The sequence below is a fragment of the Schistocerca serialis genome, chromosome 5, assembly GCF_023864345.2.
Source record: "Schistocerca serialis cubense isolate TAMUIC-IGC-003099 chromosome 5, iqSchSeri2.2, whole genome shotgun sequence".
Lineage (NCBI taxonomy): Eukaryota > Metazoa > Arthropoda > Insecta > Orthoptera > Acrididae > Schistocerca > Schistocerca serialis.
Genome location: NC_064642.1, coordinates 778,192,981 through 778,219,499, shown reverse-complemented (window position 1 = coordinate 778,219,499; position 26,519 = coordinate 778,192,981). Strand labels below are relative to the sequence as shown.

General features: G+C 44.1%; 1 protein-coding gene across 1 annotated transcript in view; it reads right to left on the bottom strand.

Moving 5' to 3' along the window:
- Nucleotides 1–26,519, bottom strand: part of LOC126480957 (zwei Ig domain protein zig-8-like) — a 416,626-nt gene that overhangs the window by 89,011 nt on the left and 301,096 nt on the right. Inside the window, exons 4-5 of the mRNA XM_050104387.1 lie at nucleotides 18,513–18,640; nucleotides 1,083–1,251 (exon numbers count right to left, since the gene is read on the bottom strand). Coding sequence (XP_049960344.1) covers nucleotides 1,083–1,251; nucleotides 18,513–18,640 — 297 coding nt within the window. The remainder of the gene's footprint in view (nucleotides 1–1,082; nucleotides 1,252–18,512; nucleotides 18,641–26,519) is intronic.

Here is a 26,519-nt window from a genome sequence, read left to right as displayed (position 1 = left end):
TTTTGTCGTCAGTCTTCCGACTGTTTTGTTCCAACCGGCCGTGATTTCCTCTGCTGTGCAAACGTCTTCATTTCAGAATAGCTCTCGCAACGAATATTCTCATTACATAAGGCTAAAAACTTATTTAATGACCCACTTCAGAAACATTACCTTTACTTCAGTTTTTATATTTTTTCTGGGCACAGTCACTTGAGCATTTAACACTGTCGAAACTGTATTGTTAACAACGCTACGGAAACCGCTTGCTGCATGTGTGTTTTGTCTGAAGACCGCCACTTGCTGGTCAAAACCTGTTACGGAATTCTAAAATGCTCATATGACTGTCTCCTGGCTGATGCAAAAAGAAAAGAAAGTAAATCAGTGAATCCGCTATTTTTCAAGTCAGTCTGCAATTTTTTGTCAAAATCTTAGCTTTGTTACGATGTTAGTAATGCACCTAGTATTAATATAATTTGTGCATGTAACTGATGGTAGGGTCAGTCCCTGTTTGGGCCATTGAATATTTCCTTGTGTTCACACCAGAGTGTTCGATTAGTATCCTTGGATGTACCATAGAAGTAGCCTAAATGACTCTATCCTGCTTCATGCGAAACTAATATGCTATACAGTCTATAACAAAATGGGTTTGGCAGTGTAGTTCTTAAAATGTTACACCAATCTTCCAAACTTACGTCGACTTAAATGAGATACATTTGCTCATAGATATTTATCGCATATTGATAACCTAAATTTTATTTTCCATGTGACTGATTGTACTGCAGTTTCTGTACTGAGCATTTACTTTCTAAACGCCGCTGTGATAAAAGATTTTCCAAATAATCCTCCTAGTGTAGCAATTCATAAAATATTTGTTTTAGAACTGAAGGCACTTACTCTGTAACAAATGCGGAACTTTAATTATAATCCACTTTACGATTATGAGTTCACATTATATTTGTTCTATACTTTATCTTTGCTACATATCAGAAATATTGGTGTCATTTTCTTCATGCGCTACTTTTTGGCATTTGCATTTTTATCTTAAAGTTAAATAATGCAACGTGATACACGGAAAGGTACTGCGAAGTTGGGAATCGACCTACCGTTGAGCACATGAACGACAACAGTCTTGAGGTTGGCGTTGGAAGGATGGCAGGTGTACTTCCCCGAGTCCGGGGAGTCGGCGCGCTGGATCAGCAGGTAGCTGGTCGTGACGTCACCTTTCTCTGTGATCACAGACACGCCGCCCCTCGGCGAGTCGTAGTTGATCTCCTGCAAACAGAAGTTCAGGCGCTCGCTTAGAAATGTGTCGAAGGAACACAGGTGATTGCTCCGGGCATACGCATGGTTGAGGAAGCAGATGTATGAAGCAATAGGAGCGGTGATGCACGAGTCCAGGAGGCTGAAAAGGGGGGAGGGTGTAGATGCCGTATGTGGAATGCTGAAGACCATATCCGCGACAACAGACACAAGTGAAGTGAGCGAATTGAACGAATTACCGGAAATCGCAAGGAGGTTAACGGAGGCTATGAAATGGCACTGCACGCAGACTGCGAATCTGGAGAGCGGTGTGCTGACTAACAAGTGCATCTTTCGACAGCTTACTAGCTGAACTGAGCTAGGACTCTAAGCCGGGATTTGACGCAGTTTATGCACTAATTGTGATGGCCCAGAGGTTCGTCAAGAGCGTTTCGGAAATTGCGCGACTTGTCGGGCGTTCGAGGAGTGCTGTGGTGAGTCTCTTCAACAAGTGGCGAAACAAAGCTGAAACCACGTCTAGACGTCGTGGGGTCGGCGACCACCCCTCATTACAGATGTCTGATGTCGTAGGCTGGGCACATTGGTAAAACAGGACAGTCGGAAGATTGTGGCGGAACTAACATCACACTTTAACGCTGGACAGAGTACGTGTGTGTCTGAACGCACAGTGCGTGGAACACTTCGAACGAAGAGCTTCCGCAGCCGACGACCAATGCATGTGCCAGCGTTAACACCACGAATCTGCAACTACGACGGGAATAGGCATGTGCGATAGGCACTGGACGTTGGCGCAGTGGCAGAGCGTTACATGATCTGATGAATCCCGATATCTTCTTCTTCATGCCGATGGGAGAGCGGGAATCTGTCGTCTTGTAGGGAAACAACTCCTTGACAGCTGCACTGCAGGAATGAGAAAAACTGGCAGCGGCAACATTACGGCCTTGGGGAACATTCACGTGAGCATCCATGGATCCAGTGGAGCTCGTGCAACGCACCATGACTGCCGAGGAGTATGGTACACTGGTTGCAGACCACGTAAATCCTTCATAACGTTCTTGATTCCCGACGGCAGTGGCATGTTTCGACAGGATAATGTCCCATGCCACAAGGCCAGGAGTGTGATGAATTGATTTGCGCAACACGGTGGCGAGCTCCCATTGGTTCGCTGACTCCCCAACTGGCCAGATTTGAACCCGATTGAACACATCTGGTATGTGATTGAATGTGGTGCCAGCTCATCACCATTCTCACCGGAATTTACGAGAATTCGGCGATTTGCGTGTGCGGATGTGATGTCAGCTCCCTCCAGCGAGCTACCAGTGACTCAATGCTTCCATGCCACGACGCGTTGCCGCTGTTATCCGTGCCAAAGGTGGACATACCGGCTATTAGGTTGGTGAGCGTAATGTCGTGGCTGATCAGTGCACAGTTGGGAGCTGAGCCGAGCAGCCAGAACTTGCCAAGGCACAACTGTGTGGATTAAAACACATGGTACACAGTTTTACGTATCAGTGAGGATTCCAGTGAGCAAGAATACATCGGTTAAATTTTGGAGGATGCAGATATCCACAGTGAAGCTCAAGGCAGCTGAGAGGTTTGTGAAAGAAAGAGAGAAGGTGGTGTTACCAGTAGCAGAAAATGGGGACCGAAACACGGCGATGGATGAGGTTGTGCTTCAGCAGTACCACAGTGGGGTGATCACCATAGGCCCGAATCGTTAAGTCACAACGGTATGAAACACGTGCACACGCAGCTGTTCAGTGGTGTAGCAGATTGATGTCCATGACAGAAGTTGGTCAGGAATCCAAAGCAGTACTTTTAGAAAACCGGTTTGCACTGGGTGTGTTCAATAGACAACAGCTTAGTAGCGGTTACTAGTTTCTATCAGCAAGGAAATCTTAACGGAGCAAGACGTTTGTAATTCCAAGGAATTGGATTGTTGATCAAAGTGACTATGTGTCATACCATGAGGCCATAGTTTCAGGTATTACTCTGCTGAATGTAACACAGCCACAGTTGTATTGGCGAGATGAACATACAGAGATGTTTTCCAAACAAAACCTTATCATCCTAAACGACACCTGGTAACGCAACGCACACCATTCATTAAGTCAGATGATAGCTGCACAAGAGGTGCAGATCACTTCAGAGGAGTTCGAAAGGTTCAAATGGCTTTGAGCACTATGGGACTTAACTTCAGTGGCCATCAGTCCCGTAGAACGTAGAGCTACTTAAACCTAACTAACCTAAGGACATCACACACAACCATGCCCGAGGCAGGATTCGAACCTGCGACCGTAGCGGTCGTGTGGTTCCAGACTGTAGCGCCTAGACCGCTAGGCCACTCCGGCCGGCTCAGAGCAGTTGCCGCAAACTGTGGAACAGTATCGGGTTGTTAGATGTCAGGAAACTGCGACCTTGATTGTCGCTATCCCTAGCACCATAGTGACTCTGATTATCCTCTATATAGCTTTCCCGTCTCTGAAATGATAAGCCGTACTGATACCTGACCCAGGGATTATCTAAGTTCTCATAGATTGGATTCCCGGAGCGAGGGATGAAAAGTAGATTTATTTAGTTGAAGATTAATAAAGTAATTGGATAGTACTGAAGAATGTAGTAGTACATACTTGTTTTAAAAGTTAAGAGAAAAGGTCATCTCAATAAAGAACAAGGTTCGAGTAAGACTTGAAGCGCTGTGTCTCTGCGGAGTGGGGCTGTGTACTGTTGTTACCCAATCTTTCAGCAAAAGTTGTAAGAAGTTAATGATAAAGACACTGTGACTTACTGCATTAGGGTCCACAGGCTAGTCGCCACTGTGTAGCGACGCTTGAGTCAGAATAACATGCACATAAGGGGATTACAAAATGCGGCTACTTGCACTGAGCGGAAAACTGCACCGCTTGTCAGTAATAACCATTGCAGGTGGATCAGTGACACCACATATGAGCAAGTCCCTTGTTATGTGTGATGTCACTAAGTGTCTGGTTTCAGTGAATCAAACGGACCTCTGACCAATATAAATACTATTGAATTTTGAAGCAGAGATGCTTTCCTTTACTAGCGCCCAGCAGAGCCACTACGACGCCTGGGCCACGCCAGACAGTGATACTACTGGGCATCACCAGCAACAGACACGCAGCTGTCGCCACCAGCAATGAGTTCCTCACGGGAATTAGCGCCACAACACCACTAACCTGCCATTTGCACTTGATGCTGCCTGCGCTACGTACCCCTTAGGGCTTCGTACCTCAGCGCTAGCCACCAACCGATTCTAGCCAGAGGGCAGACAGCCGACAGCCGATTCCTGCACCCAGCAGTCCCAGCGTGCCGCCGCGGTTAACGTGTGAAAGGCCGAGGGGCTGCGCAAAGTGCCACCGCCGACCCAGTTGTAGCGCGGTGCTGACGTCATGGCCGTGGCCTACAGAGGCTGCCGGTCCTCCACAGGGCTGACTACGCTGCATCCTCTCGCCACGGCGGAAACCGCCGCCCGTTCGTCTGCGCCAGAAGCGGCCAACAGAGTGAGGTGCGTTCTTCCTCGAAGAGCCACTACAAGGCGAGCACCGTAGCTGAATTAAGCCTTCATTGCTGTCAGCATTGGTTACTCTACACCCCTCCGGTCAGACACTACCGCCACTTACCACACCGAGTGTAACTGCACTTTTCACTTTCCTCACTCGTCATTCCAGAGTTGTTTCACCTAAAAGTACCATATATACTTTTCCAAGCCACTCAAACGACAGGGTATTCGGCGTGTGACATGTTTCATTATCTTTTTCAAGTTCTGACTGGGAAATTATTGTACCACCATTACTATTATCATATACAATATTTACAGTACTACACTTTTCTTTTAACTACATACACTCAGAAGCTCTAAAAGAAACTGGTATAGGAATCCACATTCAAATACGCATATATATAAACAGGGAGAATACGGCGCTGCAGTCGGCAACGCCTATATAAGGCAACAAGTGTCTGGCACAGTTGTTAGATTAGTTATTGGTGCTACAATGGCAGGGTCATCAAGGCTTACGTGAGTTTGTACGTGGTGTTACAGTCGGGGCCCGAGTGATGGGACTCAGCATCTCCGCGTTAGCCATGAAGTGGGGAATTTCCCGTACGACCATTTCACCGGTGTACCGTGAATATTAGGAATCGGGTAAAACATCAAATCTCTGACATCGCTGCGGCTGGAAGAAGATCCTGCAAGAATAGGACCAACGAGGTCTGAAGAGAATCGTTCATGCTGACAGAAGTGCAACCTTCTGCATATTGCTGCAGATTTCAATGCTGAGCCATCAACAAGTGTCAGCGTTCGAACCATTCAACGAAACTTCTTCGATATGGGCTTTAGGAGCTGAAGGCCCACTCGTGTACCCCTGACGACTGCACGACGCAGAGTTTTACACCTCGCCTGAGCCCGTCAACACCGACAGTGGACTGCTGATTACTGGAAACATGTTACCTGGTCGGACGAGCCTCGGTTCAAATTGTAACGAGAGGAACTGCGTGTACGAATCTGGAGACAACATCATGGATTCATGGACTTTGCATGTCAGTAGGGGACTCTTGAAGATGGTGGAGGCTCTGTAATGGTATGGGGGGTGTGCAGTTGGAATGATATGGGAGCCCCTGATACGACTCAGACAGGTGACACGTACGTAAGCATCGGCTCATATCCATTGTGCATTCCGATAGACTTAGGTAATTTCAGCAGGACAGTGCGACGCCCCACACACCCAGAATTGCCACACAGTGGTTTGAGGAACACTATTCTGAGTTTATATACTTCAGCTGGTTACCAGTCTCCCCTGACATGAACCTTATTGACCATACCTGGGATGCCATGCGACGTTCTGCTCAGAAGAGATCTCCATCCCCTCGTACTCTTCCTCTTACGGATTTATGGACAGTTCTGCAGGATTCATGGTGTCAGTTTCCTCCAGCACTACTTCAGACATTAGTCGAGTTCATGGCACGTTGTATTGCTCCACTTCTGCGTGCTCGCGGGGAGGACTACACGATATTAGACTGGTGTGCCAGTTTCTTTAGCTCTTCGGCGAATATTTCTGCAAGGAACATGTCGTCTCTCAAGTCAGTTTCTAATGTTAGCGAACATTTTGTTTGTGGTGTTGACGTATGCTATTGTGTCGGTGTCTCTGACGGATGTCTTTCGGCTTCAGTTAAATAGTACAGACTAGTTCATGTCTGACATTGCAGGCGTTAGTTGGTCGTTTACTACATGCCGTTCTAACAGTGGTAGATACATCAATGGTAGCGCCTTACGTTTTATCAACTGGGCGAATCAGGCACGCTTTCACGTATTACATTAACAGCCTGAGCGTAATAGCTGACAATGTTTTCACTCTTTGTATTAAACACTGTCGCCAAGTTCCTGTCACTGATGTTATACGTTCTAGGTCGTAATGTCATCTGTGTACTGACAAAGTAACTGCTATGGAAAAACTCCATATCCCTGTTGACGATCTGTAATCATCGAAACTGTTACCAACACTAAAGGTTAACTTCGTAGTGGTTCAAAATGATTTTAGCTGCATAACAAATGAGGGACTCTAATCGACAATGCAGTTCCCTGAAGTACACAAACAAATGACGGACAGGGAAATGACACCGGAAGACAAAGCGATTGTCAGAACAGAGGAAGAAGCAGAGACGTTATCAACGTTGGTGACAATGGCAGGTAATATTTTCCTGAATATGTGCTTCGTTGAAAGAATCGGCATCGAATACAAGAAGAAAAAGATTATTCGCAAATGTGGACTAGAAATCAAGTTTGGGGCAAGCTTATCAAATATAGAAAGTTGGTGGTAGTTATTGAAATTAAATGTTATTGTTATACAATTATGAATACACGCAGTTTCGAATGATATTTTTCAGCTTATTGTGTTTTTGTTGAAAGAGTTGTGATGGTTCAAATGGCTCTGAGCACTATAGGACTTAACTTCTAAGGTCATCAGTCCCCTAGAACTTAGAACTACTTAAACCTAACTAACCTATGGACATCACACACATCTATGCCCGAGGCAGGATTCGAACCTGCGACCGTAGCGGCCGCGTGGTTCCAGACTGTAGCGCCTTTAACCGCTTGGCCACCCCGGCCGGCCAGTTGTGATGATTCAAGACATTGTTTCAGACTGGGAACCGACCCAGGACCCTTTTCTTCTACGTGCAGTGCGCTAACAATCATGTTGTCTGTGGACTCCATTTGTTTTCCTCACATTCAGACTCCACAGGGTCTCACCAAGGTTGGATTCCCTTCTGATATACAATTCATTTTACGAATCTCTAGGGTTAAACCACCGATTCTTTGGTCGTATGAGCTTTTGTCAAAAATAAAAATTTAATTTATCGTCGACTTTAGCGCCATGTTTCTGACATTCTCAAGCAGTAGATTACCTAAACACAACGACAGTTCAATATGGTGACTCAGGCGTCCTTTATTCTATATGGAGAAAATTCCAGGTGAAAATCATTTTACGTTGTCTTTATGTTATGTATAACATCCAGGGGGCTGCAGTTGCCACATGTGGTGAGTCTGAATTGCTATGGATGTGACTGGAATGAAGGAAACGAAATGGTGATTATTCCTCCAGAACGTCGAGAAGGAAGATATCAAGCATAACGTCTCCGTCCAGCGAATAAATTACGATTCCTTGACACACTGCAGAGAGAGTTTATATTAAATAAACTACGTTGCTGCATAATCTCCGTGCGGGAGTACTATGTCAACTATACACTGTACCAGAACGTTTTGTATACCACAATTACGGTAGTAACAATAACGTATTGTCGCCGGAGCCGGAACCTGTCTTCCTGAAACGTGGGTGTGTAACGGCGCACTGGATAATACACGAATGGGGTTATGCGATTTATCGCCACAGTTCTCCTATTATAGCGTTTTGTTACAATGCGAACAAAATATTACGGAAAATCGTGCAACACTGTTTATAGACGGAGTCGCTTCGGCATGCCCCTAGCGCCAGGCATATAGAGGAAACGGCTCTTGAAAAAAGAATCCCTAAATCCAGAGGCGTTCTTTCGACATACTGACGACACATGGGAGAATTTCGTGACCCCCATATCAGCATACACGACAATATAAAGTTCACTATGGAAGTAAAAGGAAACAATTGCTAAGTTTTCCTCGATATTCTGATAAAGAAGAAAACTAATAGCACGCTGGGATATTATGTCTACAGAAGGAAGTCGAACACGCAACTGTACCTAAACGCCAGTAGCTGCCATCACTCACCACAACGGAAATTCGTGCTCATCAATTTAATGCACAGAGCATGAGACACTCTCGTATCCACCTGAAGAGCCTACCTACTTATTTGCTGCATCTTCGGGAAATCTTTCACCGCAGCGGCTACTCGGAGACACAAATAAGACACGGTCTCCGTTGGAACAAGAAGAAGACAGAAGACGACCCCTATGAAGACACAAACCATCTGGTGTTCCTTCCTTACACTGGACCCCCCACGGACAAGACCGCCAGGATTTTTGAGAAAAACAACATCAAAACCATTTGCCGCGCATCGGCTAAAATTAAAAATCTGCTCGGCTCAATGAAAGAGAAATTAGGGCTACACGCACCTGGATTCTATATCATCAGTTACGATTGTGGCAAGCAATACATCGGCCGAATGACAAAGCAGGCAGGCAGAACTAGGCGTCCGCCAGGATTCGGCATTAGGTTCTATAATTTTTTCATTGTGCAGTATGTGATCAAAAGCATCGAGACACCCACAAAAACATAAATTTTTCATATATATATATATATATATATATATATATATATATATATATATATATATATATATATATATAAAGCGTGTGAGAATGTTGCAGAGTAGGTTGACCTCATAAATCAAAAATCGATGATTTGGACCTTTTCTGATGTAATTAGGGTTCAGGGTAGCCACTCAGGTCGTTGCGCAGGCAGATTCAAGCAGCCTGTCAGAGACGGTGTTGCCAAACGTGTTATTCATCTGGTTTCTTCAAACTGGAAGAGAGAGCGATACAAAAATTGGAAATTAGATGGTAGCAAGGATCAAACTCGCTACCATCCAAAGATTTCATGTGGTATTTTTTTTTTTTTTTTTGCCTGGGGGGGGGGGGGGGCGTTGGCAGTTTCAGCTTACCAAATGAAGAACGCGTTTGGCAACAGTACCTCTGCAGCCTGCTTGGGTTTGCGCGCACAAATACCTGATTGGTTAACTTCAATTCTAATTAATCGGAAACGGTGTAACGTATCGATTTTTTTCTCTTTATAACCATAGCACAACCTACCCTGCAACATCCTTACAAGCGTTCAGATTGTTTTGACCACCCTGTTTAATGGTATGTACAGTAGTTGAGAATATACACTCCTGGAAATTGAAATAAGAACACCGTGAATTCATTGTCCCAGGAAGGGGAAACTTTATTGACACATTCCTGGGGTCAGATACATCACATGATCACACTGACAGAACCCCAGGCACATAGACACAGGCAACAGAGCATGCACAATGTCGGCACTAGTACAGTGTATATCCACCTTTCGCAGCAGTGCAGGCTGCTATTCTCCCATGGAGACGATCGTAGAGATGCTGGATGTAGTCCTGTGGAACGGCTTGCCATGCCATTTCCACCTGGCACCTCAGTTGGACCAGCGTTCGTGCTGGACGTGCAGACCGCGTGAGACGACGCTTCATCCAGTCCCAAACATGCTCAATGGGGGACAGATCCGTAGATCTTGCTGGCCATGGTAGTTGACTTACACCTTCTAGAGCACGTTGGGTGGCACTGGATACATGCGGACGTGCATTGTCCTGTTGGAACAGCAAGTTCCCTTGCCGGTCTAGGAATGGTAGAACGATGGGTTCGATGACGGTTTGGATGTACCGTGCACTATTCAGTGTCCCCTCGACGATCACCAGTGGTGTACGGCCAGTGTAGGAGATCGCTCCCCACACCATGATGCCGGGTGTTGGCCCTGTGTGCCTCGGTCGTATGCAGTCCTGATTGTGGCGCTCACCTGCACGGTGCCGAACACGCATACGACCATCATTGGCACCAAGGCAGAAGCGACTCTCATCGCTGAAGACGACACGTCTCCATTCGTCCCTCCATTCACGCCTGTCGCGACACCACTGGAGGCGGGCTGCACGATGTTGGGGCGTGAGCGGAAGACGGCCTAACGGTGTGCGGGACCGTAGCCCAGCTTCATGGAGACGGTTGCGAATGGTCCTCGCCGATACCCCAGGAGCAACAGTGTCCCTAATTTGCTGGGAAGTGGCGGTGCGGTCCCCTACGGCACTGCGTAGGATCCTACGGTCTTGGCGTGCATCCGTGCGTCGCTGCGGTCCGGTCCCAGGTCGACGGGCACGTGCACCTTCCGCCGACCACTGGCTTCAACATCGATGTACTGTGGAGACCTCACGCCCCACGTGTTGAGCAATTCGGCGGTACGTCCACCCGGCCTCCCGCATGCCCACTATACGCCCTCGCTCAAAGTCCGTCAACTGCACATACGGTTCACGTCCACGCTGTCGCGGCATGCTACCAGTGTTAAAGACTACGATGGAGCTCCGTACGCCACGGCAAACTGGCTGACACTGACGGCGGCGGTGCACAAATGCTGCGCAGCTAGCGCCATTCGACGGCGAACACCGCGGTTCCTGGTGTGTCCGCTGTGCCGTGCGTGTGATCATTGCTTGTACAGCCCTCTCGCACTGTCCGGAGCAAGTATGGTGGGTCTGACACACCGGTGTCAATGTGTTCTTTTTTCCATTTCCAGGAGTGTAGAACTAGACAGTCAGTGACGGGATTTCTCGTTCGTCAGCTTAAGGGGGTGGGAGAGTTTAATATCGGACAGTGTGTCGTTCCGTCAGTGTGGAGGGAAGGTCGTTGCAGTAGCATGGGGTAAATCTCGTTTCCTCTGTGCTGGGGACTCTTACTCGTGCACTTGAGGGAGGGGAAGGGAAGTATTCCTGTGGCGGGGGGGGGGGGGGGGAATCTCTCATGCTGACAGTGTGTGAGGCTATCTTTCCGACAGTATAGGGCTATTCTCTACCCAACCACGAGGAGGGTCTGTCAGTCTGATGGAGTGGGGGACGCTCAATCCAACGTGTGCCGGTACTCTTGGTCCAGGTGATTGGGGAGATTCACGAGTACTCAGAGTGGGAGACTCTTATTTTGGCACTGTAGAGGACGCTCATTCTAGCTCATTGTGGCACCCATCAGTACTTGGAGACTCTCGTCCTAGCACTGCTGTGAGACGTCTGTCCACTGTAGGGGGATCCTTGTCCAGGTAGTACAGTGGCGCCTTTCCAGGGAGTGCAGGTGAACTGTTGTCCAGGAAGTGCAGGGGAAGCCTAGTCCCAGCAGGCCAGGGAGGCTCTAGTTCGGACAGGGCTGGTAGACTATTGTTCCGGGCGTTCTGGGAGACTATTTTATTCCGGAAGTGCTGAGAAAGTCTTGGCTTGCTAGTTACGAGTGACGCTGTAGTTTCTCTGACACTCTGTATGATGTTTGGTCACACCACACATTTATTTTCTGACAGTGAAAACAGCATCTAGCATTGTTGGCACTATGACGATAACCAGAAAACTTAGGCAACCAGCAAGTGGGGGTAGTTAAAAATTTCGGTGGTGGTTACGTCGTACTTCCAGTTTTTTGGCCACAGTCGAGGCTCGTTGAGCCGAGTGATATCCAGTTGCAAATTCTAACTTAATTTGACAATCATCATCGAAGAACTTTGACTCTGTTTCAACTTTCGTAGGGACTTACACAATGTTGGCAGGTTTGCAGTAAAACGTTTTCTTCGTCTGGTCCACCGAACATGAAGTTTAGATACGTTTCATCACTTGCGGGTTTTCATCATTACTTTGTTCCATGCCCCCACTATTACTGAAAACACTTGTCGGCGAAAAACCTGATATATTTGTTTGAAGTGAATGACTTTCACCGATAGCTATAGTTAATTACAATATTCTGCTAATTTCCTAATTAATGTTATTGAATTTTGTATAAAACTGGAACATTTCTCGCAGGTGAATGGTCACTTCTGAGAAAGAACGAAGAAACTTGGGGACTCTAGGCTACACACTTGTTGCACACCACACTGGAGGGGTTGTAAGACGCCTATTCACCACAAGAATCCGAAAATTAAGAGGCCTACTTCTGGATCAATCGCCATAACGTTGCTAATATAGTGGATATGAAGACTGATTCAGTAATTTTACAGATCACATATGGAGACCTAATTGCGTAACTGTGTACAGAGTATCAGTTTGCTTCTGCAGCTTAGGAATGGGTCGTATATTTTATTTTCTCTGCACTCTGGCAACTTTTCGATCATGGTACATTATTTCGTCACCGAGGTGGAAAAGTCCGTTTGTACCCTGTGCTCTCGGGGCCGTTGGAAACCAGACGGAGCGCACGGTCAGCACATGAATAAGGAATGAGCGGAAGTTGGAAGCGAGTCACGGACCGAAGGCCTCGACAGATCAATGGGCTGTTCCCCATTACGTAGCCACACCAGATCGCTGACAACGAACATCACTTCGCACTTACCCCTTGACGTCACGTCAATATCTGGAAAAGCGTTCACGTTCATTGTTAATTCTCCTTCTCAGATAGTTTCGCCACGCTCTCAGACAGCCAGCAACATCACGGGATGCATTCATATCTGCAGAAACACCGTCAGTAATCCGAAGTGAAATGAATGCACGAATCGCCTTTAGAGACGCCTTCGGCCAACAGCAAGTGGCCGAGCCCATTGAAATCACAATCTGTACGTCCAGGAAGACAGAATATCATTACAGTGTAATCTTGAAATTAAGGTACTGCTAAATGAAGGTATCCCTGACGAACGGAATGTATTGTAAACCCAATACATGGGGAAGGTGACACACGGTGTGCACTAACTGTAGGAGAATTGGCCTGTACCTACTGCATACGACATATTCTTCAACGTCCCCTCTAGTAGCCCTGAGCTTTATATTGTAAATGTTGTTGGTGATTATGTATGTCTATTTCGTCAAGCAAGATTTAATGGTGATCATATCTTCACGATTCGGTAAATACTAACATGTGTAAGTAATTTATGAATGATACACACCAAGTCTTCATAGACATGGGATCAGCCTATGACGGTACTGGCAGAAGAGATCTATGTATAAGAATAGAACAATTACAGATTCATAATAAACTGACGCCTTAGTGAAATATGCGATATAAAATAACAGGATTCAATTAAAGATACAAAATACGTTATCAGGTGCTGTGAACACAAAATCGGCGAAAGGAAGGGAGATTCATTTCCCTGCCTTTTGCTTAATATAGACTTTGAAACTGTTATAAAAGAAGTAGGTATCAGTACAAGAGGGCTTATCCTGTAGCTATCAGTTTAGGTGCAGAAATACGCAAATGGTATAGATATAATTCCAAGAACGGCAAGAGGTACGAAAGAAGCCTTAGCAAGACTTGAAAGAACTGCTAGAATGTCTAACCGACAAATAAATGAATGGAAACCAAAGACGATTATCTTAATGAATCCTGGTTCACAGTAAGTGGTTCACGTTAGTCTCATGTGGATAGTTTCACTTACTTTTGGTGAGATGTAGGCTGTAAGGACTACGTCAGCTCTGACAACTAAGAACGAAAATTGCCCGCCAAAAACCGTGGGTTAAAAAAAAAGTAAAATCCAAGCAGCTGGGAAACTAGAATTGTGCTCAAAAACGCATATATACGCATATATGCTAGTCTTGTGCTCATAAGGTGCTGGATAAAATAAAGTTCGACGTATTTGAAAGAAAGCTCTGGAGATAGTTTCTTGGACGAGAGGGAGAATATTGCGTTTGATGGAGAAGATTCGACTGAAAATGACATAATTTACTATTGAGAAACGCTACGTTGTCTGAGTATTTATTTATCTATAGTAGGCTAATCCGTCTCCTCCTCCGTCCCTAGTTCACGTTCTTCTCCCCCCTACTTGTCCATCTCTTACTCACCTCCTCTCTGCTCATCTCCACCTCCCTCTCCCTCCATTATCTGTCCACGTCCTCCTGCCCCCTCTCTGTCCATCTGCCCTCACCTTGTCTTTCGCCATTTCCTCCTCTTCTTTGGTCCATCATCCTCTCTGTCGATGTGGTCCTTACCCATCTGCACGTATCCCGTTTCTCCCCCCCTCCCCCCCCCCCCCCCGCCAGTCGTCTCCTTCGGCACACTAACTCTTCCTCACCCCTGCATCTCCTCCCCTATTCTCTGTCTACCTATTCCTGCCCCTCTCCCTGTCTATCTGCTCCTAGTCGCTTTCCGTCGATTTCCCCCACCCCCCATCTCTGTCCACCTACTCCTCCCAGCTAGTAGTGTCCATCTTCTCGTATCCCCTTTGCCTCTGTTCACCTACTCCCCCATTCTCTCTCCACGATATTTCCATCACCTGATCTGGATGTTGCTGGTTCTTACCTCTACAGTATTTTATTCCAAATAGTAAGTAGTATGTGTACGAAGTTCGGCTGAAATCGGAGAAGTGGTTTGGAGGATGTTTTTACCCCTAGCTTTGCCACCGTACACACGTGTCACACATATTTCATGTACACTTTATTTCACACATGTTTGTACACGTGTACACGTATTTCACCTGTATCTCTAATGCATTTCCCCCTGCAGTTTCGCTTCACACATATATTTTATAAGATGTCATATCACTCTGGCTATATGTTGTACAATGGTATATTATCACAGATATAGCCAGTGGTATATGTGGATTCTGTCTGGGCTGCGTGTTGCGAACAGAATTAGTAGTAACATGCAATAAAGTAAAACGTCTTGCGTGATGCAGTTTTTCACACATCTCAGTGTTTATGACGTCCTATCTCCTAAACTGTCATATAATATTTTTGCCAGAGCATTCAGTGGTACATGCGAATACTGTCTGCAAAGTATGTTGGAAACGGAGTTAGTATAAAGAAACAATAAACTAAAAGATGCCTTAAGCGGCGCTATTACTGTACGAACAGCGAAAACGCAGTAATCGGATCAACTTTTGTCCTTTCATCATTTTTATCGGGGTCTCAGCGAGAAAAAGTCTCGTAAAGGATTGAAATTATGTGTGAAGTTGGCTGCAAGTCGGTAAGTGCTCTCATTCTGAAATACTGCTTGAATTTATTGTGTCTAGTTACGTGTCGTGCACTACGCTTCTCTTTCACCCCATATCCTCACCCCTTCTATAGGTTCGGCGTTCTCCTGCCCACAATGATTCTTTCCAGTCAGTAACGGATACGTGTTCCAAGTTTGGCTGAAATTGAATTAGTAGTTTCGGACACATGGAACACGCTTACATACATTTTTATAATATGTATGGGTTTAGTGAAACAGACATATGACGCACGACACAATTGATCGAAGTATGCTACTTATAATTTTTTCAGAGCTTTGTTTAGATAACGAGAAAAAAAAACGACTATCCAACCAACCCTGACCATCACCACTTCCGATGTGACGTTCATAGAAGAGATGTCTGATACCTTTGTAATCAGGACAAGAGTTAGACAAGGAGATTGACGATCGTCTTGCTCTTCAACTATGCTTTTGGGGAAGTATTCTGGAGAGAAATGAGGAATTCAAGTGTAGGAAATGGGGAAAGGCTAGGCTACAATTATACAAGGTGAAACACCTAAAACGTGTACTACAAATATTGCAGAAATGGAAAGGGCTAATGGTGTGCGGTTTTCACGGAATGGACTGTTACTCAGGGTCTCGTATTATTAGCCAACCAACAGACTTCAATAACTGTTAGAAACTGTATTTTTTTGTGATAACGTATACTTTTTAAATATATCAATGCCTGTTACAGTTAACCAACTAAAATAGTACAAGTTAGATACTCAGTGATATTTGTAGCAGGATTCTAGTACGACTCGTTTACAAGATATCGTATTTTCGAAAGTTCCCACATGTGCAATACTTGTGGTAGCACACACTAAAGATCAACACAAGTGAATACACTAGTTACGTGGATTCTGACCAGTAACGAGACAAGTGACCATCACAGATTGCGTTCAAAACGACCACCGGCAGCGTCAATACATGCTTTCCGTCTGGTATAAAACGATTGCTGTAGACGTGGTAGCAATTAAGTGTAGATGTCCGAGCAGGCTGCAGTAATTGCGGATCATCGGGTATAGTTGGTATGTCGTTTCCCCACAGAAGAAAGTCAACACTGCGTCCAGTCCAAGGATTTGGGAACAAATCGTTAACACACGCTGTAGTACTTCGTGCACTATGGGCTGGGCAGTCGTCATGTTGGTACCACTGGTTCCTCCTAATCTGAAGAGGAACGTCTCCTAACATCCGTTGAAGATGGTCTGTTAGGAGGGTGTGATACTTATGAGCGTTCAATGATCCGCGAAAAACGGGCTATGAGCTGATGGGTTGCTGTCCTACACCACACGTCTACAGTCCGCGCAAGGTGACCTCCCACGTGGCAGAGATAACGGGTATTCTTAAAGGATCAATAGTGTATGTTTTGGTGGTTCAGCTGCCATGATTGTTAAATGTGGTTTCATCTTCATCTTCAAAGTATTTCAGCTTCGGTGTTACATCAAATATAGAGGCAAACTAAAGCCCACCGTTGAAGATGTGAACGTCATTTATGTAGTAAATAGTCTTCACAGGTGCATTTCTATCGTCCCATCAGATATATGTGCAGTGTATGTTGTGTGTGTGTGTGTGTGTCTTTTTCATTTTGGACCACACGTCTGTACTATGACCAGAACAGAGGAGTTGGACTCAATAATATTAATCTCATTATAGGAAAACGACTTTGATGGGTTTTCCTTTTCTGTATCCAAAGTGCACAAAACCAGGTCTTTTTTAAATTTTTTCCTTAGTTGTTCAGAGCTCTTTAGATCGTTTCTCTAAAGCTTTTATCCAAGGTTCTCGATCCTTGAACAAACTTCCATTCACAACTTCTTTGTTGCATCTCCTTCTCCACTTGATTTTTCCATTCTGCACAGCGTCTTCCCCTTTTCCTTTTGTATGGAGGTTGCCACACACTTCCTGTTTGCTTCATAAGATATTGGGTGGCTTTAAGTCCTCTATGGAATCTGTCGTAAAGCTAAACCGATATTAATGGATATATCGTTAGTTTTCTGTAGCTCACAAATGGCAGATCGGAAGAACAAAAGATTAACTATACAATACGTGAAACGGTAGTATTATAAAGATATCGTGGAGTTCACTACGCAGCGAAAGACAGTCTTAGAACGGAAGCATCGTATGTCCTACGGTCTTTGTCAGCAGCACGTTCAATAATGTCGTTGAGTGATGGTGGCATAGTTTTCCGGATATTATCGACATGAACCAAAAACCCTCCCAGATGTCTGCTTGTTCAGACATCTGAACCAGTCAGCCCTTATAGTCGCAGGTAGTTTCCAAACCTCTTTCGCATAATAAATTAGCGGCGATGTTAATAAACGACTAAGTTGCTGACTAAAAACCATAACGTGAGATGAATCAACCTCGGCTAATAGTGTCTACATTCTCCGAAGTAACAACGTGGTTTTCCATAACGGAGGCACTGAACCACCTCGGGTGTCCTGTGAGCTGATGATGATCGATACCAGGCGAAACCCGCCGTATCCTTAGAAACAAACGTGACTGCGTCGAATAGTAAATTAATTTTAAAAACAAGAAATCATTCAGGTTCACAGCTAAAATATATATATATATATATATATATATATATATATATATATATATATATATATCTTGTATAACAAGATTAATGTTAAGTGAGGCTGGCGACGTTAATATAGTACAGTTTATGAGGTAAGTCGAAAGCGAAAATGTCGCAGGAGTAATTGACTGTGTAGCGCGGCGTTTGAGTAGTGACTGAAGGGAAGGTATTATTCAAAGTAGAATACGAGCTAGGAAAAATAGCTCCTGTATTACGCCCATCCTGAACGTAAAAAGTGCTTGGTGACCCTAGTAAACAGTCTGAGTGTATAAGGTATGTTGAGAGCCAAATGGTCGGCGGATTACTTAACTGTGTAATATTATCTGTGAGTGTCGACTGAAGGGAGAGTGTTATTACACCAATCGTGCGAGACAGTAAGGTCGACAGCAGAATATGTACTTACATCTCAAGCACTTTGTGATCCTACGTTTTTGGATTCAGCTTGAAAGCCCAATCTACAAGGAACTACATATTGCGAATTGCGCGGGACCTGGTCCACGCTGGGACACCCACTCACCTGTGTGTTGTGCGTCCAGACGATGGCTGGTGGCGGCTCCGGACTGTGCTTGACGATGCACGTCAGGTTGATGGTGCTGCCCTTGTAGATGTACATGTCCGGCTCGCCCACGATCGTCGTCACGGGCTCTGCACACAGGAAGGACAGTCAGCGACGCCATTCGCCGTTACCATAACGTAAAATGTTACCCTTAACTGCCACTCTGCTCATCACTTCCTTCTGTAAAACAAATCTGGCGTCACTACGTGCTTGCTAACCTTGAAGTTTTAATATTTCGTTTGAGATAATGTTAGTAAACAGCATCAATATCTCATCAGTTGGTAGGTTAATTTAAGTACCATAGATTTCTGCTACCCATTGTCTTATTGGGTGTGGTGTTCCCCTGGCTTCCCTCGATATTTCCATTAGATGTAATGTAGACTCCGAACCATCGTGCAGTTAGACCTTTTCGACATACACGCAGAGATGGGCGAAGCTATAAGTGAGAAAAAGCTCTAGGTAGAGCTGGGTACTGAAGTACTAACATTTATATTTCCTCACACTAACCCAGTGAGCTATTTAGTTGCACAATATTACAGGTCTAAAAAGTGCAACTCTTTTGATGTCCGTTAATAGATGAATATTGAGGACGCAGGTGTTTGTGTCATAGGTTTGGCGCAACCACTGGGGAACGAGGACTAAATAAACATTCTTTCTCAAAAAGAATAGTGGCACAGGCTGAACTATTAGCAATGAGGTAAATATATGTAATCCTCCAAAACGGTCACTATAACTAAAATTAACCAATAAATTTCAATGCAGGAGCAAATGGTACAGACATCAGGTACAATTCTCATCACCCAGGCCATAAGTAACCTACAGACTAATAAGACGACAGGAGGAGACAGGACAGGAACAGAGATGATAAAGTGGGAAGCCGAAAAGGTGGTACATAACATGACGAAGACTGTATGTCAAATGGCTCTGAGCACTATGGGACTTAACATCTATGGTCATCAGTCCCCTAGAACTTAGAACTACTTAAACCTAACTAACCTAAGGACATCACGCAACACCCAGCCATCACGAGGCAGGGATAATCCCTGACCCCGGCGGGAATCGAACCCGGGAACCCGGGCGCGGGAAGCGAGAACGCTACCGCTCGACCATGAGCTGCGGGCGACTGTACGTCAGATATAGTCTTACCAGAAGAGTAAAAGAACACGATCATAGTACCAACAACGGAAAAGGGAACAAGAAACATGCAAAATACTATAAACAAAAATCGGTACAAAAGGTTGCTACAAGGTCTTGTGGAAACTCTTCACGTCAGTAGACGAATGGATAGAAAGTAAAGAGGGAGACTATGAAACTGGATTTAGGAAGAAAAGAGGATGCATGTAACAGATACTTCCACTGAATCAACTTATCAACAGGGCCTTAGAGAAAAAAAAGACGGGTAGTAAGTAACTTTTGTGGATATCAGAGAGGCATCGACAGACGAACTCTTGAAATAATCCTGAAGAACGGAGAACTAGACGGAACTACGTGGGAGCTCTTAATAGGAATTCTGACACACACAAATGCAAGGGTAAGATCGAGAGGATCCCAACCGGAAGATCAAGACCGATGTCAAATAGGGATTTGGACAATGTGATTACACAAAGGAAAGCAATAAACGAGAAATAGTGAATACTAAAGATACATGTTGAGAAAAACGAGTACAACAGTGATACGGTTACTTGCCTAGCCTATGCGGATGACATAGTGATAGCGTAACAGAAGAAGGCACAAAGACAGAACTCCACAAACTAAGAAAGTTAGCCAAATTGATCCGACTGAGCATCACCTGCAACAATACGAAGAAATTTTGTACCACTGGGAAATGGAAAATACCAGAAAGTACTGTGTAAAAAGTGGAGAAACTGAAATACTTGAGGGAGTATATAACATGAATAAACAGGAGAAATTAGGCAAAGATGCAAAGAATGAAGAAGATAAGGTGGTCCTTACGTGCGACCAGAGATGTACGCAGTATAAGATTATATCTACAGAAGCATAGATCAGACACTACAAGATAATAGTGCGGAATGAACTACTGTATGAGGCTGCGACGATATCGCTAGGAAGATATGGTGCCGAACGACTAGAAGTGGAAGAAAGATCTTGGAGAAAATATTGTGTACTGAAAGATGTGGTGAGAGATATAAAGACCTCGAGAAGAACTGTACCGGAGAATGACTACATCATCAGAAGAAATCATTTGTGAAAGGGTAAAGTCGCGGGCATGTTACCAGTATGAATATGAATAGAATGTCAAACGAAAATAGTGTGGGAAACAGTGGGGAGAACGGAGCACAGACCGGAAGCAAGTGGCTTGTTGAACTGCGGTTAAGGTGGAAAGGAAAGAAAACTGGAGAAGCACAACGGTGAGAGCAAGAGGAGAGGCAGATACGAAGTGGGTTGTCGAACTGAAGATTAAAGGGAAAGGGAAAGCGAGGTGCAGAATCAAGTATACACTGACAAAAACATCGCCGTTAATGGACAGAGAAAGATACAAGAAATGTATAGAGCCTCACCAGTGGAGCAGGCAGGAAAACGTCTACGAAAGATCTCGGAAAATTCAGCGACGGGACAGGAGAGAAATGATGAAGAGCTTCTGGGAGAAATACAATCCATAAAGGAGCTACCCGTAGATATACAGGGGCTGTAATGAAAAGAAGAAGATGTCAGTATGCTGATGGAACCTCAGTCAAATGTCAGATAAAACCATGTGAGGTATGGATTCCCCAAACAGAAGTAAGATAACTCTAATTTGTGAGACGTGTTACCTAAACATAGAATGGAGAGTCAGACATATGTTTTGAACGCGACTCCTCATGAATCAGCGCCGAGAGAGAAAGCTCCACTAATAGCACAAAGGAAACGCATTCGAGGAAACAAGGATTCGCTTCCCTGTCTACTCATCCATAATATGGTCTCCTGAGCTTTCCTTAACCCTTAACGAAGTTCCCCGGAGGTACATTTGAGAACGATATAGCCTGTAACTTCCTAGTCCTCGTCGTGCTCCATTTCTAGGCCCCTCATCAAAGGAGCTTCAAGCCGTCGTGTTACTTCCTTGATTCATTACTTCTGTCCTTTCTGAAACAAATCCAAGAACCTTAAAATGCGCAATTTAGCATTGTGATTTTTCTGGTCATACCATTAGTGGGGAATGTGCATAAAAAATCGCGCAAATTCTGCTTTTAGATAGAGTAGAGGAGTCGAATCGGACGGCCAACCGGTCAGAAGTTGCAACAACAGTCGCTGAGAGATGTGGAACTTGGGTTACAAACTCAAGATACAAGATAACGCATCAAGAGAGAGCGTTGGTGCGTGGTAAAAACGGAGGATTGCAAAAAAAGTTCTCATGTTTACTAATAACAGTCTCAAAGTATATTAATATAGCACGTGCAAGTGGAATGTCTCTTTAGCAGCTTTTTAATTAACGTTGCAAAAGGAATATTTTGGACTACAACTGGCAAATAATTTTATGACTGAACATCAAAAGAAGGCGGCTGTTTGTGGCCAAAGTCGTAAAATTACTTACAACCGTCTTTCATTACATATCAATAATGTTGTATACAACGTCCATATTTCCCACTTGATTCCGACAGATGTTAGCACACCCTGCGATGGAAGTGTATGACTATGGCACCATCTTAGGTTCTGGCACGTTTGGAGCCTTACTCCATACTATTATCTCAGTTGATGTGCAGCAACCAGACGCACCACAAACGTAAGGTATGTGCAGGTACTGTGTCTTTCTTAGCGTACGACCTACGTCTGAGAGCCTGATTATGTTTCTGTGTTGTTCCAGTTTTAGTTTCATGGACGCTGGTAGTTTCTGCTGCTTTTGTTATAGGTATGGTGACGTTCACCTTAGAAAGCGTAGGTGCCCTATGTTTAAGAGGTGAAGAGATTTTGGTTTCTTTATGTGTCCGATCCATTGTGAGTACTACGCATATGAAGTGCTGCCTGCATAGAGCCGGTTTGCAGTGACGTTCATGCTGCCATTTGTTATTGCCACGTGTTATGTTGTGACATGCTTCATATGTTCCAGACAGGCGTCTGCTCCAGACTGACTCGATTATTTACGCCTTTACTAGGTCACAGTTACTGTTACAGAGATGAGGCAGAATAATACAGGGTGAAACGCAGTAAAGACCGATTAAGACTTAAAGCATTTTTCTTAACATTCGCGTAAGATAATACGCCCACTTGTGTCTCGTTGAGGACTTATGTATAATTTGTGTTGTGGTGTCTAGTTACTAAACGTGTCCCACTGTTATGATGGGGCATGTGTGTAAGAGTCCCGATCTCGTATCGCATATTTGTTAAGTTGGACGTAGTACACAGAATGTCATAGAGTAAGCCGTGTTTAACGTATTAAATTTTATACATATGTGCCCCACATGGATAGGCTATTTACATTGTGTTTCAATTTTACTACTTTCGCTGTATATTATTTTTAAGGTGTGGTTGTAACCTACTCTATGCAAGTGCCTCATCTGCTATTATTCGTCTTCTGGTGTTAAACATTGTATCATATGCGACACTAAATTTTTTTCGGTACGTGTGTCTGCTCTGAATAATTTAGGGAAGGCTGAAATTTTACGCTTTTGTCTTGTTACTATTAGCGCCTCTAAATGGAGACTTTTGATCTCCGCCTATATATTGCATCAGAAATATTTTTTCGACCTTGTTAGAAAAGACCTTCACCACACGACTCAATTTTAAGTAGTTTTACAGTACTAGCTGATTATAAGTTTATATCCCATCCATTGCAGCTGAACATTATACACTATAGCATTTTATCTGTTTTATATGTATGACCTCAAATTAATGTATTTTTTCTCATAAGGTTATTTTAGCCTAGTAGGATTTTAGAGCACATGAAGTAAACCTGTACACACCTTTCACAAACATATATGAATTGCACTTGATCAGTAGTACAGCAGGTTATTTGGTTTTTAGCAGCTATAACGAAATCTAACATTAGGGTATTATTAGAAGTTGTCCTCTTTCACAGTCTTGTTACTAGCGTATTCACATGAACATATATGATGTAAACTGGCTAATCATAATTCAATCAACGAATAGGGTAGTAATGCCATGTCTGCTGCATCCATCTAGGAGCCTGAAAATCACCGAATCATGCTCCAATTGAATAAAACAACACAAGCCTCTGGTGGTGTTATTGTTGCCACACAAACGTCATAAGCTGTTGCATAGCAGCAATAGTCTCTAAGCTGTAGAGAGACGACGTCTTCAGAAGAGTTACTATGTTGTGGCTGTGAGGCTAAGAGATTGTAAACCTTCTCAGTTGTTGTTATTTTTTACGGTGAAATGTTAACAAAGTGTACTGTCAGTATGCTGAGTGCGGGTTTTGCCACAGTAAAAGTATGTAACTGCGTCATTGACATTTGTAAATAAAACCTGCCGATCAAGATACACGCCGCATAACTTCACCTGAGAGGTAGTATGTAAGGAGTTTTTAAGGAACAAACGATTAGGCTAGTATCTGATTGGGAGGAATCTTACATGAGGTACATATCTCAGAATTGTACCGGTACACACCGAAAGTAAGGACTGAACCAAATTGTGCATGGGTCGGAATGCAGTGGCGATTGCGGATCATGAGAAGTGAGCAACAAGTACTCTAGATCAGATTTGACCTTTGACATTTGAGTTGTCTATACATCGGGTAAAGGCATGACCTCATACATCACCACTTCATAAATCATGCTCCTATCCTCACCCACGCCGGTATCCACACTGCAACCGTCCCTCATCTTGCCACTACCCCTACGTCCCTCTTTCCTGCCGTATGTGTGCAATGGAAATTATTGACAGTGAGTACTAATACTATTCATATTTGTGGCCATTCTACCTCAGTCGCTATTTCGACAATGTTTATCATGTTGGCAAGGGGAAATGTTGTTGGAATATAATCTCAAGCAGGCCTAAAATTAAAATCAATGAATAGCCATGTTGGACAATCCACATTATTAGTTATATTTTTCTGGTGTAAAACATGATGCACTACTATATCAGCGTCTAAAATGCTGTTTGGTGAAGTGAACTGTTGTGCACATAGTTCCGCGTAGTCAGCGCATACACAACTTTCCCACTAGAGTGCGCCCCACTAAGCACAACAGCGCAGGTGCAGCACTCGCCCATCTCCGCACTACGAGATGGCGCTGTCTTAGAGACGGACCAAATTCTGCTTCCGCCGATCCGCGTATTAATATATAACGCAGCCAATCAGATTGCTGCTAACGTAGAACCTTTTCGCCTCACGGATCACACTCGCACAGTGATACCTGAATGCGTGAGGTATTATAAGGAGTGTACAGACCTCCGATTAACCAATCTGCATTTGTCTGCACCAGTCTGCATCAGTCTACATTCGTCTGCATTAGTTTGCATTTCTCTGTACCAGTCTATAGTCAAGTTTTAGTCTGCACCTAATACGATTATCATATTCCTGTACATAGCCATGAAGAGAAATGTATAGACACTTTGTCAAGTATCAAAGATATGTGAGAATAAGATTAACGTATCAAGACCAAAGGAACTTCAGATTGTCAATTGTAAATAGCATCCAGAATCAAGTTAAGTTAGGTTTATGATTGTTATTATTTTAACAAATGTGTGTGAAAATTAATCAAGTTCTGTTTGAAGTTGGTCACCGTCAATCTGCTACTCTAAGCGTGCAAGTGGCATTTTTATCGTCTGACCTAACGGCAGAAGATAAACACGCCACGATATGACCACGAGACATATTGCTGACACTCGCCTACTTCGTTAGAGCGACAAGTCAAATGATATGATGGTGTGTGTCTTGTGTGATGTCCTTAGGTTAGTGAGGTTTAAGTAGTTCTAAGTTCTATGGGACTGATGACCATAGATGTTAAGTCCCATAGTGCTCAGAGCCATTTGAACCATTTTTTTGATGGTGTGTGTACCGAAGGTCTTACAGTACGCACACCACATGAACCATAACAAAAAACTTCTGAAACATTATTGTTATCTTAGCAGCTAATATGGTGCTTGGAGAAGTGAACCATTAGTGGAAAGCTTCTGAAAGTGTCAGTTGATGATAGTTCGTTTATTGTACCCACCGTTACTTAAAAATTTTGCGATAGCAGTTAATGCAGCTACATTGCGGACAACTCTGCCATTAAACTCCAGTATGTTTTATTTCAAATATAGTGACATAATTGCACAAAATTCTAGTGTATAAGAAGTAGAAATACTGTTTGTACTTTTGGTTGATTGACAATCGCTGTTGCAGCTGTAGTTACTTCATTTGAAAAGCACGACCGGTTTTGCAAAGTTACATCATTAGGTGAAGTCAATTACTACACGATAGTGGGGTGCAACTGGTATTAAAATTTTTTCCCGATCCTTACAATTTCACTCAGTTCTAAAAGTCATGGCGCAGCCCACTGTAATCTAATGCAAAAGGGGCACCAGTGCCGCACGTGGTAGCAGCGCTATCAGGGGCGCCTTGTCACGGCTCCCCCCGTCGGAGGTTCGAGTCCTCCCTTGGGCGTGGGTGTTTGTGTCGTCCTTAGCGTGAGTTAGCCTAAGTAGTGTGCAGGCTTAGGGACCGATGACCACAGCAGCTTGGTCCCATAAGACCTTACCACAAATTTCCAAGGGCAGCCAGCAGCCGGAATGATGTTCCAGTGGATCCGACTACTGGAGTACAAGGCAGTGCCTAGGCTGACCGCAGACCGTTCTAGGAATCGCGGGGAAAGTTTAATACCAATTGTACTCGAGTATCATGTTGTAGTTGGCTTCGCCAGATAATATAACTAACGTCACAAAATCTGTCGCGTTTTTTTTATAAAGTAAACATACAACTGCGGCAGTGTTTTTCACTTAACATGAAGATTTGAAATAGTGGATGTTAGTTAAATAAACTTCTTGGTTTCAAAATTTGATATACTTTGATATATGACGCTCACATTGGCACAA